The sequence below is a fragment of the Cinclus cinclus genome, chromosome 10, assembly GCF_963662255.1.
Source record: "Cinclus cinclus chromosome 10, bCinCin1.1, whole genome shotgun sequence".
NCBI lineage: Eukaryota > Metazoa > Chordata > Aves > Passeriformes > Cinclidae > Cinclus > Cinclus cinclus.
The window spans coordinates 11,340,114-11,352,156 of record NC_085055.1 but is presented as its reverse complement, the minus strand read 5'-3'; the positions used below and the strand labels follow the sequence as shown (position 1 = coordinate 11,352,156).

The following is a 12,043-nucleotide window of genomic DNA, read 5'->3' as shown; positions in this document are numbered from 1 at the left end:
TTGTTGTGGAACAGCAGGGATTACTGCTTTGGGTTTAAACTCTGGTTATTTGGAGGCTGCAGTCCTAATTTCACTAGATCAAAGTTCAAAGCCCAAAACAACTTCAGAGAAACTGGGATTTTATATAACATACCTGAAAATCTTAATTGATGCAAGTTTGCATAGCTTTGTGGAAAGAGAAACTTCTAAATGAAGGGACAAACTGGGACCATGGGAGATAGAAATGGAGCTCACATCTTCATGTTCTCATTGCCTTTGGACTCCAGAAATAAATGGATGATTATCAATGACATTATCAGTTCTCAGACATTATCAATGAGTGAAGTAACAGAAAGAATGTGGAGACTACATTGTTTTCCTATGGAGAATAAAATACATAGGAAAAATAAAATGTAATATTATTTCTAACACCTGGACTAATGAGGTAAAAGCAAAGGAATTTTCCAGATGGAAGCCTTAGAGAAGCTCAACAGTGCAAATCAATTATCTCCTAAGTTCAAAAAATAAAAAAATTCCACTAGTGCCCGGCAGCAACTGTCAGGCTTCTCTCCACCAACCTATCCCCTGAAAGCAACCACTCCTCACAGCATCCAGTCATCTTCTTTCTCGTATGTAAATGTAGCGTGTAAATGTGGCAGTTCCCCACCTTCACCAGAGTCATCACTTGAGAGGACTGGCACACTCTTTACATGAGTTGCTTTGTGAGATGAACAGTTTCAATGGTCTAGAACTGAAGTTTCTCCAGAGTGAAAGAGGAAATCCCAGGAATAACTCAACTTCCTGAAAGAGCCTGCCATTAGCCCATGAGATCTTGTATCCAAAGGTAGGGAAAAACAGTCAAAGACCTGTGGATTTTGCATAAAACAAGATGAGATTGAGAAACTCACCTTTTGCATCCAGGCAAAGTTGATTTCACGACAGATCTCAAGACAGATTGAGACTTAGCCATTTAGCACTAAATTAAAATAGACTTGACCTACCCTCAGGGGTATAGTTTTGAGTCAGAGATGCTATTTTCCAGATTGGACTCCTGTGAAAAGTGGTGCTCATTAAATTATGGCCTCTGCTTAATGCGTGCTGCTCATCTCTGACCAGTTTGAAACTGGTACCTTAGGGAGATGGAGGTGGCTGGAAAAGTGTTACAGTAGGACACAGGTGTACCTCAGTCCAAACAAAGCTTCATGAAGAAGGTGAGCACTTAGATAACTGTTCACTAGTTCACAAGTCCGAGGGAAACTATGAGTTTGGTTAATTTGTGCATATTATATTTCCAGGGAAAATTTTTAAATATTTTCTCAGTAGAAAACTCTTCATTAACGGAAGCATCACATTCATTCTTATAGGCATATCCCACCAAAAATCTGAGCCTCTTCCTCTCAATTTTTGTTAATAATATATCAAATAATAAAATATTACAAGGATTATTGGAAGGCTTGTCATTCAATACTTATCCAAGGCACAGAACAAGCTGTAGGGAGAGCTGGGGACCTGAAGCCAAAAGCCCAAACATAGAAATGATATTGTCTTTTTGTTGAGATGAAGTGCAGGTACCATCAGAAGCTATCTTGGGTAATCTGGCATGACATGGTGTCAAAAAAGCACACACAGTGATTCACTAGGAGTGTATGTACAAATCAGAGCTTGCCCTCATCCTCTCCCCCATCACAGCACGGGGGGAGCGAGCTGGCAGATCTGTCTTGCTTAATTCCTGGCTGGGCTTAAACCACGACAAGTACAGATGATTCCGTTCTGCAGGAAGAGAACTGAAGAACAAAGCCTTGCACTGTTACTATTACAATATTTTTCTTGGTAAGGGTGTTTTGTAAAAGTAGTAACAGGTCCCTGATCAATAGTGATGGATAGGCAACAAATGGAAGTCAAACCAAAATGTAGTCATGGTCTGAGAAGACATGGAATATATGCAATGTGTCTCAGTACTTTGCTCTAAAATTATAAAACAAGGCTGTGTAGCCAGAACCAGCATCTGACCTTCCACTTCTTTTTTTTTCCCCAAGAAAAAAACTGGAGACTCTTGCCCATCCTTGACGTATTCCATACCTACTGCCAAATCTGCACTCCCCCACTCAGACATAATCCCAAAATAGGGTGTGATGCCTTTCCCGTTGACAAAGCCATAAGTCACAGTGAGCAAGACACACTCAACATTCTCCAATCAATTAAATGAAAAGAATTCCCCCCCTCTGTTTCCCACCATTTCAGCAGTCATTATTTCTCACATTAATTAATATAGGCACTAGGAAGTGAGATGATAAATTACAAAACCCCATTAACCTGATTCTGTCCAAACTGGTAAAATATGGCAGCTTGTACATTAGACAAATCTTCCTTACTAACGTGGGAGTCCTCATGCCTGAACTCTGTTAAAGCAGCAGCCCTAAAAAAGTATTTTTAATGTGTGTATGTATGGAATGTATATCAACATGCGTGAACAGTGCACGCCTGTGGGAACATCAGAATTCATTAGATCAGTCTGATATGAGATATATTGAACAGGTTCCATCTGACATACGTTACTGGGTTGTTCTGTCCACTTCCAACAGAGTGAATCATATTGACAGGTTGAATTATATCTCAAGAGATATTTTTCTCCCCTCCTCCAAAGGCCATTTGCAATCACGGCACATCCACTGCCTCTTAAAAGTGAGCTCATCTGGCGCTGGTTGCATTGAAGTCCTCCACCGTGCCTGAAGGAAGGATGCTTTTGGGCACTGGCAACGTGGAGAAGATGTGGTCTGCCCAGCTGTGTCTGGGAGTGTTAACCATCCTGACCATGGCTCTGTGTGCCACATCTACACATGGAGACCCTTTTTTACTCCAAGGTAAGCTGGAATACAGGCAACATGACACAGGTAGGTGGTTATCGTTTTGCTTTGCTGCTTGCCATGGCCAATGCAACACTCACTTCTCTGGGGAAGAAAACAAAATGAACCTCGAGCTATATTGAGTAATGTGTTAACATGGGTGCTAGCGAGAGGCTTGTTCATATTATCATGAGCTAAAGCTGTCCTTCTGCTCTGTGGCTGGCTGTATGACACCTTCTGCTAATCAGTGAAAATATCAGATCTGGTGAAATCTAGTAAGGGTAGCTCTTTCTCTTCCATAAGAAAATTAGAAAAAAAAATATTAGAGAGTAGCAATTGCAGTATGTACCATATGAGATTTGACAGCTCATAAATGTCAGTAGTACAGCAGAGATGCTGAACTTTTTTTTTCTTCACAGAACTTCTTTTTATATGTACTTCTCCCATAATTTAAATTAATCTTAACTTGAATTTATGCTGCAGGGGAATGTCAATCATTAGTGCTCTTTCTTAAAGAGGCTTGGCAGTGGAAAAAAAGAAAGAGCCGCTAAATATAGGCTTAAAAATAACATTGCTTTCCAAATTATTTTCCCTCTTATATCACCTATTTATTTTTGTAATTATAACCAAAACATTCCCCAGGTCACTCTATCTAAATCCTGCTTCTGTTTAGCTTTTTCTGGAGTGTTTATAGCACTGGGATTTTTTTCTCTGTAGCAAATCACCCTAAAAACTAAAAGTAGCTATTTTAAAATTATAACTGTCCTTCATACTTAGGAATGAGGTTTATGGCACTCCAAGCTAACTGCAGGTCGCTCTGCTCTCTCTCCTGGGTTTATTTCCAGAGATTGCAATCAGGATCAGCGGCTTCAGCCGCAGCGTGAGGCAGGGTTGGGTCTGGCCAAACACTTGGAGCATCCCTTTGGCCAGCATCCCTCAGCTTCTGCAGATTTATGCGACGCTAGCTAATGGAGCTAATTCCCACATACTCTTGTGCATCCTTCAGGCTCCTCTGGTACAACGTTTTGTTTCATGTGTACCAAGAATAATTGCATTCAGAGGGGCTGATAGTCATATGGGACTGCATTCAGCAGGAGTCTTAAAGATTGTGGAAGAAGATGAAAAAAAGCCTTTCTGCATAACTTCTTAGTATTTTCCATGGAATTCTACAGGCATCTTCTAGGGCTTTGTAGGGTCTGGGTGTGGGGTAGGGCTGCTTAGACCAAAGATTTTTTTTTTTAATGGCCACTCTCTCCATAAAGTCTGACTCCTGTCATTCTCAAAAATTAGTGCAATATTCTAGTCACAGATGACTCTAGAAATCTGTTGAGCAGACCTGGGAGGGTCTCAGAGCCACCAGGGTAATGAGCAGCCCCATCCCCTGTGTCTGTTGGTTTCTGCTGAATCCTTGACCTTCACAACCATTCATTTGAGGGCATAGCCATAACCACTAAAGTAAAACCACTGTGAAAGTGCCCTAAAGGGGCCTCTTAGAGAGCTCCAAACTGCCTTAGGACAGCAGCTTGGGGAACTTTCTCCTGGAAAAATTCTGCATGGGCTTGCTTTAAGTCCTTCCACACTTGAACTCTGTTCAGGAAGAATCTTTCAGTACCGTTGGCAATCAGAGCAGCCCCAAGGCCAAGTGAGCTCAAGAAAGGGCTGTGGGGCTGCAGAGCTTTTCAGCTGTGGTACCCACACCTCAGCCCAGTGAGGAGGGACTTCCCATCTCTGTCAGCCCGGGAAAGGTGCATGGGGTGAGCGGGGAACTCCTGCAGTTTTGAGAAGAGAGGATGTTGTGGGCTCCTGTCTGGCTTTGCAGAGGCACCCACTCCACCCACCCTTTCAGAAGAGCTCGGGACTGTGCAAATCAAGGTGATGTCTCCAGCTCTCTGCAGCCTGTCGTGCTGATGAGGCTGCAGTGGGACTGGCCAGCAGCCCAGGGCTGGCAGGGAGGGCTCCCCATCCCACACCATCCCACTGTGCAGCCCTCACTGCCTGGATATTTTATACTGTGCTCACACACCTTCCTTTTCCACCAAGCTCCTTCCACCCTGATGAGTGCTGATGGGAGACATTTTCCTTCCACTTCTTATCCTTAATTTGATTAGAGATTAATTGCATCAGTTGATTAATTGATTCTTAATTTGATGAGATTGAGAAAGATGTGTTTTATATGCTGCAGAGAACCGAGTGCTTCCAGAGAGAGAAGACACAAATCATGAGGACACATTGCTGACTCTGCTTCTTAATAAGAAATTCGCATGGCGGAGGCCAGAAAATATTGGTAAGTGAAAGGGAGGGGAGATCTCTACTTCTTGAATCTGTGTTTGCGTTGATGCAAGGAACCTGCTTCTCAGGTTCTTCAGAAATACCAGCTGCTCAGAAAGTGGAAGCAGCACCCGGTATGGTGCCTACATGTGATTCATGTCAGATGCTCTCCATCATGGGGCTCCAGGACCTGCTTTTGAAATGAAAAGTAAAGCCACCAAAAACCACATTCCCTAGATCCTCAGACGCTCAAGGTTTTGCTGGGAACATGTGTGTGTACATAAGTAAAAACAAGAAAATTTTCTGCTATCCCTTAGATGCTATATGGTCCATTGCCCAGGGCATGGACCAGTTTTGGGAGTCACCTCTCCACACGCACCCCACACAGCCCCGTGTGCTTGTGAGAGACATCTTGTTATCATTTGGGACAGGGGGTTTCACCAAGACTTTCAGTGAGATCCCTTGGGGTCAGGTGCAGTTTGGGACAAGGGCAGGGGGAACTCCTGCCTGTGCCTAAGGCCCTGCTCCTGCTGGAAGAGATTGAGACAACTGGCTTTTCCTACACAGCCACCAAAGATGGGCCAGGGAGAGGCTCTTCCTGTCTGTGCTCACTGAACTGACACCAAATTTAAAAGCCACCCGCCTGTGGCTAAACTCAGACCTGCTGAAGAGAAACATGGGCTTTCCCTGAGCTGAGGCGCAGCAATCACAAGCACCAAATGGATTTCAGAGGTCAGCTATTCCCACAGCCACTGCAGCCAGGGGAGGGTTTGGGCTGGATGTGGTGGTCTTGGAGCAGGAAGCTGCCCTTCCCTATGGAAACAGCTGAGAGGGGGCCCAGCAAAGGCTTTGTTATGAAAATCCATTTATCAAACTCACTCAGTGCTCTTCCCCAGACCCTTGTAAATGCAGCAAGGCAGTGGTTAAACAAGCCTGGGACAAATAAATAAACATGAATAAATCAAATCCTTATACTAACAAAGGCATTCTTCTTGCAAAGGGAATGCATTCAAGAAAAAGCATTTTTATGATAAGTTTATGGATTATTGCACTTACTACTCCTAGAGGAAAGGCTGCATTTTATGCCAGACAATTGAATATAATGAATCTCTGAGCAGAGCACAGACAGAGGATTTACAGCATGCAGTTTCTCAAGGCTTCATCCATAAATTAACTTCCTTCTTCCTGTCTGAGATAATCTGTTCCAAATTTCAGCTGCTGTTCATTTTGTATTCATTGGCCAAAATTACAGTTTGCAAAAAATCAAGCCAAAACAGGCACTTAAAACTCTGAAAAAGGTAAAAATTATAATAATAATTCTTAAGTGACACTTTTGACTTATAGATATGCCAGGGTCTGTCTGTCTCTAAGTAAAGACATACTTAGGAGGAATCTGCCTGAGGTCATTGCTGATAGTGTCAGGAACAGAGCCCACACCTTCTGATTGCATCCCCATCCCCACACCCATCTCATCTCTCAAATTGAACCTGATGTAATGGATTTGCTTAGGAACTGCTGCTTTTACTGTCCCATGAATATCAGAAAATATTCAAGATTTTTCAACAAAACTGTTTCCTTCTTGAAGGAGAAACCAAGAGGGCAGTCAGCTCTTTCTTGGCATTGTCCTGTTCAGTTTCAAACATTAAAAAAACAAAAAACAGCAACAACAAAAAAAATCAAAACAAACAAACAAAAAAAAAGAAAAAAAAGAAAAAAAAAGCCCTGGTTTGGCAATGTGTCTGTGTGCTGAAGTCTTATCTGAAATCTGAAATCAAGGGGAATTATGTCCTAAATCCCCCTGATGATCCAGACCAGTGCCTGCTGCCACATTAGGAACAGAGAAGAGAGGCAGCTCCAGGGCTGTTTTTTGGTTTGCTTGTAGGGCCCAGCAAAAACATTCTTTAGCTCTTTCCTGGCTCTTCTGCTTATTTTAATGCATTCTTTTCCCAAACTAACACTTAAATCCAGCTGACCACTTTGCACTCCCCTCCCAGGAGAGCTACTGTAGCCAGTCACTAAGCTTTGACTGAGCTCATCTCTCTTATTTAAAAATTAACTGCTTTTGACATGAGTTTGCATCTGGAAGAAGGTACTTCAGTCCTCAATAGCAGAGAATCTGAAATCCCCCATCCCTGCAGCTTTCCCTGTTGCTATTCCAGCCTCTTCTCAGTTCAGCTTGATGTTTCAGATCCTGTTCTTAGCCACCTAACTCTCCCCTCTTTCTGCATGGGCATTTCATTCATCCACCTGCATAGTTTTTTGACAGTAGTACAGTACTGATTAGCCTTGAGATCTCTAAGTCTGGTCTGTGAGGCTGGGCCCCAGGTCCTTGTGCTTCCCTAACATTTAGAAGTGTGGAATCTGTGTACTTAACTGCTATGTGACTTTTCCTGTTGCTCCACTTTGCCAGCCTGGATCTTTGCTGACACATAAATCAGTAAGTTATGCTAGGCTAAATTTGTGCCTTCTGACTTCTGCCTGCATGGGTGATGTGAGGATAAGCAAGTCTTAAAGCAAGCAACAGAATTTCATGAAAAAACCAGTGACAGAAAATTCAGCATAAGAGATTTGCAGTTAGAAGGAAAAGAATTAAAAAGCAGCAAAGAATTTTACTGAGTTGGTATCACACAGTAAGTGACCTCATTAGGCCAATTCCCCTACGGCCTGGTGGGCAGTAAGGAAACCTCCCTCATAATGGAGAATTAGGATAAGGTCTCATAGGATTCAGCAGAGAAAACCTGCTTTTCTGTCTTTTTCTGCTGTCATCCATTTGAAGATCACTAACAGGAGTTAATGGATAACTAGGTTGTTTTCTTGTTGACCTCTGGAGAGGGCAAATGAGGAAATGTTTTTTAATTAGATCTTCAGGAAGCAATGCAGATACTGATGTTATTCTCTCCCCTCTTGCAGACTGGGAGCTAGCAAAGAAATTTGAAGAGCTTGAAGAGGTGAGAGGAGCAAATGCACAGACACACAGATGCATGCTCTTGCATGGGTAGTTAAACAATTGTGTGAGCTGTCTTTATGTCCTATCCTTCCATCTTTTCATCCTGCTACCCTTCACCCTGCTGCTATAATGCAAGCATGGATAGAGAATGGGAAAAGCAGAACCGGGGCTAAACAGCTGCACAAGCTGGAAATGGTGAAAAGAGAACAGGACTCCAGACTGGTGCAATAAAAGCTGAGCAGCTTCTGCCTCTGTCAACAGTAAAAGGTCAGTGAAGGTCAAGCCAGGAAAGAATTAGGCACCAAAGGAAAACTCCATAGGAGAAAATGGAGTGGGAAGAGGAGGTGATGCTGCCTTCCTAGACATTGTATGAGCTGGCTGCATCGGGTAACAGGTTGGAGTGAAAGCCACTGCCTGCCTAAACCACAAATTGTTTTGGACTCTGCTTGTAAGAGTGTCCCTATTCAAGGTCAGAGCCCTGCTGAGCTGATCAGAGCACACAAATACAAACAGAATCCCCATCCTACACCCGCTGCCCAAGAACAGGAAAACATCTTCAGCAACCTTGGTGTGGATCCCACTGTTCCCCAAATCCTGCAAGCAGTAGGGCTTTTTCCCCTTCTCAGACCGGGTCCACCTGTTACAGCTTTTTGCATGGGTGCTGGAGATCCTGCTAAGTTCCACGTGGCAATTTTCATTTCAGACTGAAAAATCTCAGTGCATCATGCCAGACGGGAGGGTACCAGGTCCTACACTAGCCTCTCAGTCCAGTGCCAAGGGGCATAAGCTCTGACTTTTTGAGAGCAGTTCTGCCAGAGCAAAAGTCAGGATATGGGTGTAGATGTTCCCAGACCACAAGAAGAGAGTAGCTCAAGATGCAGAAATGCAGCAGACTCTCCACATTACAACCAAGGGAAGAACTGTGAGGGAGAGAGAGGAGGGACAACCCAGGGCAATGGAGAAGTGATGCCCTCTGCTGCAGTGTCTGGATGCCTGGAGATCCCTGCCCCAGCACTGTTCTGATTTAGTGCAGTATCCTTCTACACAGCCTCCTCTCCACAGGGACTTACATCTAGGCTGAGGGAAAGAGCAGGGCTTGCCCACAGCACTGCCACTAAATGAGCAGCTTAATGAAGGAGGGCATGAGGAGGTATGAGTGCTCCAAAGGCAGACCCTCTGGGAATGGTCCTGCTCCAGGGAACATTCTATCCTTCCCAGTGGTGCTGACAGCCAATCTATATGCAGCTTCTTTGCCCTGCATTTCCCAGCACTCTGTGGAGATCCTCAGGATGGGGCCCTTGTTTACTGCTGTGTTTCTGTTTAAACAGCTGGAGAAGTTGAAGGATCAGCTCTCAACTGAGGATGGGTCAGAGGTGGCCTATGCCTTGGAAAGTCTCTCAGCATCCCAACCCAAAAAACGCGGTAGGTTTTGAATTTGAGTCTTGCAGCCATCCCATCCACTGATTTCCAGGGCTTCCTTTGTGCAACAAAGACAGTTGCAGTAAACATGCCCCAAATATGCTGAAAAACAGCTGGCTGGCAGCTTTTCGAGCAGTCCTGACCCTCTCTGATGGCTGGCTTGTTTAGCAGCTGGTGAGAGGATTGTATCCCAACCCTGTCTGCTGCCGAGGCAGATACACCAGGTCTGCACATCCAGGACCTCATGGAGGCAGGCAGTGTCACATCCTGTTTTTCACAGAGGAACGTGGGGTTATATGAGCCATGAGTGCCTGCCCTGGAGGGGGGGAGGTCTGTATGAACACGTCCCCACAGTGCACCCCTCGCTTTGCTCTGGCCTCAAAGCAACTGCTGGAGGCATAATGAGGCATGTGGACTGCAGGCATTCCCCTCTGCCAAGGTCAGGGCCTCCCAACAGAGAAAAAAGGAGCACTTGTCTGCTGCTGAAAAACAGCTAAAAATGATGTGGAAATCAACCAAGAATGCAGGCTAACTAAGATCTGGTATGGCCCCAGATCTGTCTCCAAGCTTTGTCCAGACTGTATCCAGTGGCTCAGGAGCACGATGCACCAGTGCTCCTGTGAAGCTGCCCCTGACAAGCGCACGGATAATGCTGCTCACCCTAGCTTTGAACTGATTCCTCCACAAAGCAGCTGTGAACCAGAGGTCGCTGATGACAGATCTGGCCTAAAAACAAAAGAGCTGGTTCTGCCCTTAGCCCACATGCTCTGTGCACATGGAAGCTGACAACTGCCAGACTGCCAAGAGAAATTCCCTTTGTGCAAGGCTTGCTTAGATCCTTAGGTGATCCTTAGGCAATATGCAATTTTTAAGCACCCCTGGAGGCTGTCATTAATTTGGCTAATGTAATTCATGCCCCCACCAGTCTGGAAGGTTTAATGTAGATAAAACTACTTCCCGTTGCCAGGTTTAAATCAGATTCTGACAGAAATGAAAGCAGGGAATCATTGACTTCATCTAAAGTCCTTCCAGTCTGGGAGGTGCTCATGTCTCAGCATAAGCACTGCTGATTCAGTAGGAGTTGTCTTCCAAGATCTTGCTTTCAAAAACCAGGTATAAATCTCTTCTCATACTTGATAACAGGAAACTCACATGAGATTCATGCTGGTTCTGATATAGTTACTTTTTCCAACACCAAAATATATATACTTCCATAATTTAGCCTTCTTAGAAGATTCTACAGAAATTAGTGTTGCTTGGAGGATGGTTGGTAGTAGAGTGGTAGTGACTGGATTTTTAAAAAAAAAAAGTAAGAACCAGATCCAATCTCTCCAAGTCAGTATCCTGCTCTTCCAGTCAGCCACAGGACAAAGCCCCTGCACACACCTCTGAAGCAGCAAAACTGCTGACCAGCAGACAGGAAAGAAAAAGCTGGCTCCTGACATTGCTGAAGTAGAACAAAAGGAAACCTTTTAAATCAAGCAACATGAAGACAACTTTGAGACCCCATGTTTACACTATGAGCAGCTAAAAGAAGCACCTTCTAAAAGTGTTGTATAAACTCAAAGCTGGTTATTGAGATGTGTCCTGAAAGCACAATGCTGGCTGCATGCCCCAGCTCTCTCAAGACATGGGTCTTTTGAAACTTTCTCCAGGGCTAGAGTGGGGAAAAAGAATATCCCTTGTATGCTGACATCTTTCTTTTGTATCCCTTCACAGCGTGCTTTTGGAAATACTGCATCTGAAGGCTTGTCAGGACTGGAGGATGAAGATGAGCCCTTCCTCAAACTGCCTTGCTGGGTATTAATGTGTTAAGAGTTTGTTCTGTTCCCTCATCGTGCTGCTAATTTGGAAGCCATCCTCCATGACTGCACCACAGCCAAGTCTAGCAGGGGACATGACAGGAGCTGGCAGCCCACTGCCACTGTCCACTGTTCCTTTCTTCCAGGTTTAACCTGCCATGATCTTCCACTCAGAAGATGCTTCCCAACTTTCTGTGCTGTCCTGTGTGTGCCATTCAGGCTGCTGCCACTGTACACTCTCCCCCTTCTCACCAGGTCCCCTGAGGCACCAAACACTAACTCAGCTTCCCTGGGCTTGAGACTCTGCCCACACCTGCAGAAGTTGCTCTCAGTGGTGTCTGGGTTTCCTGTCACCTCCTGAGCAGGTCTGTGCTGCCCTGGTGGCTACTGTTGGGACAAGAAGGCAGTCTGGGTGTGATGTGAAAGGCTCAGGGCTGGATTGCTGAGCCAGAGCTGCTCCTCACCGTGTCCCACAGTGTGCACAGGGGAGGGCAGGCAGAGAGCTCTGGATCCTTTGGGTACCATTCCAATAAAGATTTTCTGTTGCACAGAAGCATGTGTTATTTGCTTTCTCAGTCTCTGCAGGGACCCAAAGGGCAGCACATTTCCCTTGATGGTTCATGTGGAGTTCACAATGGAAGAAAGGCTCCCATTAAACACTTAGGGTTTTAATGTGCCTTCCTTTTGGTCAGGATCAGGAATGAGAGCTGGGTCTTTTTCACAGATATTTATGGGATATTGTCCTCATTGGACTGGACCAGACCCACTGGTTTCTACCTACTCAC

The 12,043-nt window shown here is 44.7% G+C and overlaps 1 protein-coding gene across 3 annotated transcripts; it reads left to right on the top strand.

The window, feature by feature from the left end:
* The first annotated feature begins 2,716 nt into the window (after positions 1 to 2,716).
* Positions 2,717 to 11,201, top strand: UTS2B (urotensin 2B). 3 transcript variants are annotated; one of them, XM_062499328.1, is made up of 5 exons: positions 2,717 to 2,840; positions 5,005 to 5,106; positions 8,001 to 8,038; positions 9,366 to 9,456; positions 11,176 to 11,201. In XM_062499328.1, the coding sequence occupies exons 1-5, from the start codon at positions 2,717 to 2,719 to the stop codon at positions 11,199 to 11,201; spliced, it is 381 nt and encodes a 126-aa protein (XP_062355312.1). The 3 variants fall into 3 exon arrangements, with proteins under 3 accessions (XP_062355312.1, XP_062355311.1, XP_062355310.1); XM_062499327.1 differs by having other exon boundaries at positions 9,366 to 9,459; XM_062499326.1 differs by having other exon boundaries at positions 2,717 to 2,870; positions 9,366 to 9,459.
* The last annotated feature ends 842 nt before the right edge of the window (positions 11,202 to 12,043 follow it).

Bases quoted from the DNA above. Each gene is read 5' to 3' on its own strand.
- UTS2B (XM_062499326.1), top strand. From the start codon at position 2,717: ATGCTTTTGGGCACTGGCAACGTGGAGAAGATGTGGTCTGCCCAGCTG. The intron at 8,039-9,365 runs GTGAGAGGAGCA...CTGTTTAAACAG, and splicing joins AATTTGAAGAGCTTGAAGAG to CTGGAGAAGTTGAAGGATCA. The intron at 9,460-11,175 runs GTAGGTTTTGAA...ATCCCTTCACAG, and splicing joins ATCCCAACCCAAAAAACGCG to CGTGCTTTTGGAAATACTGC.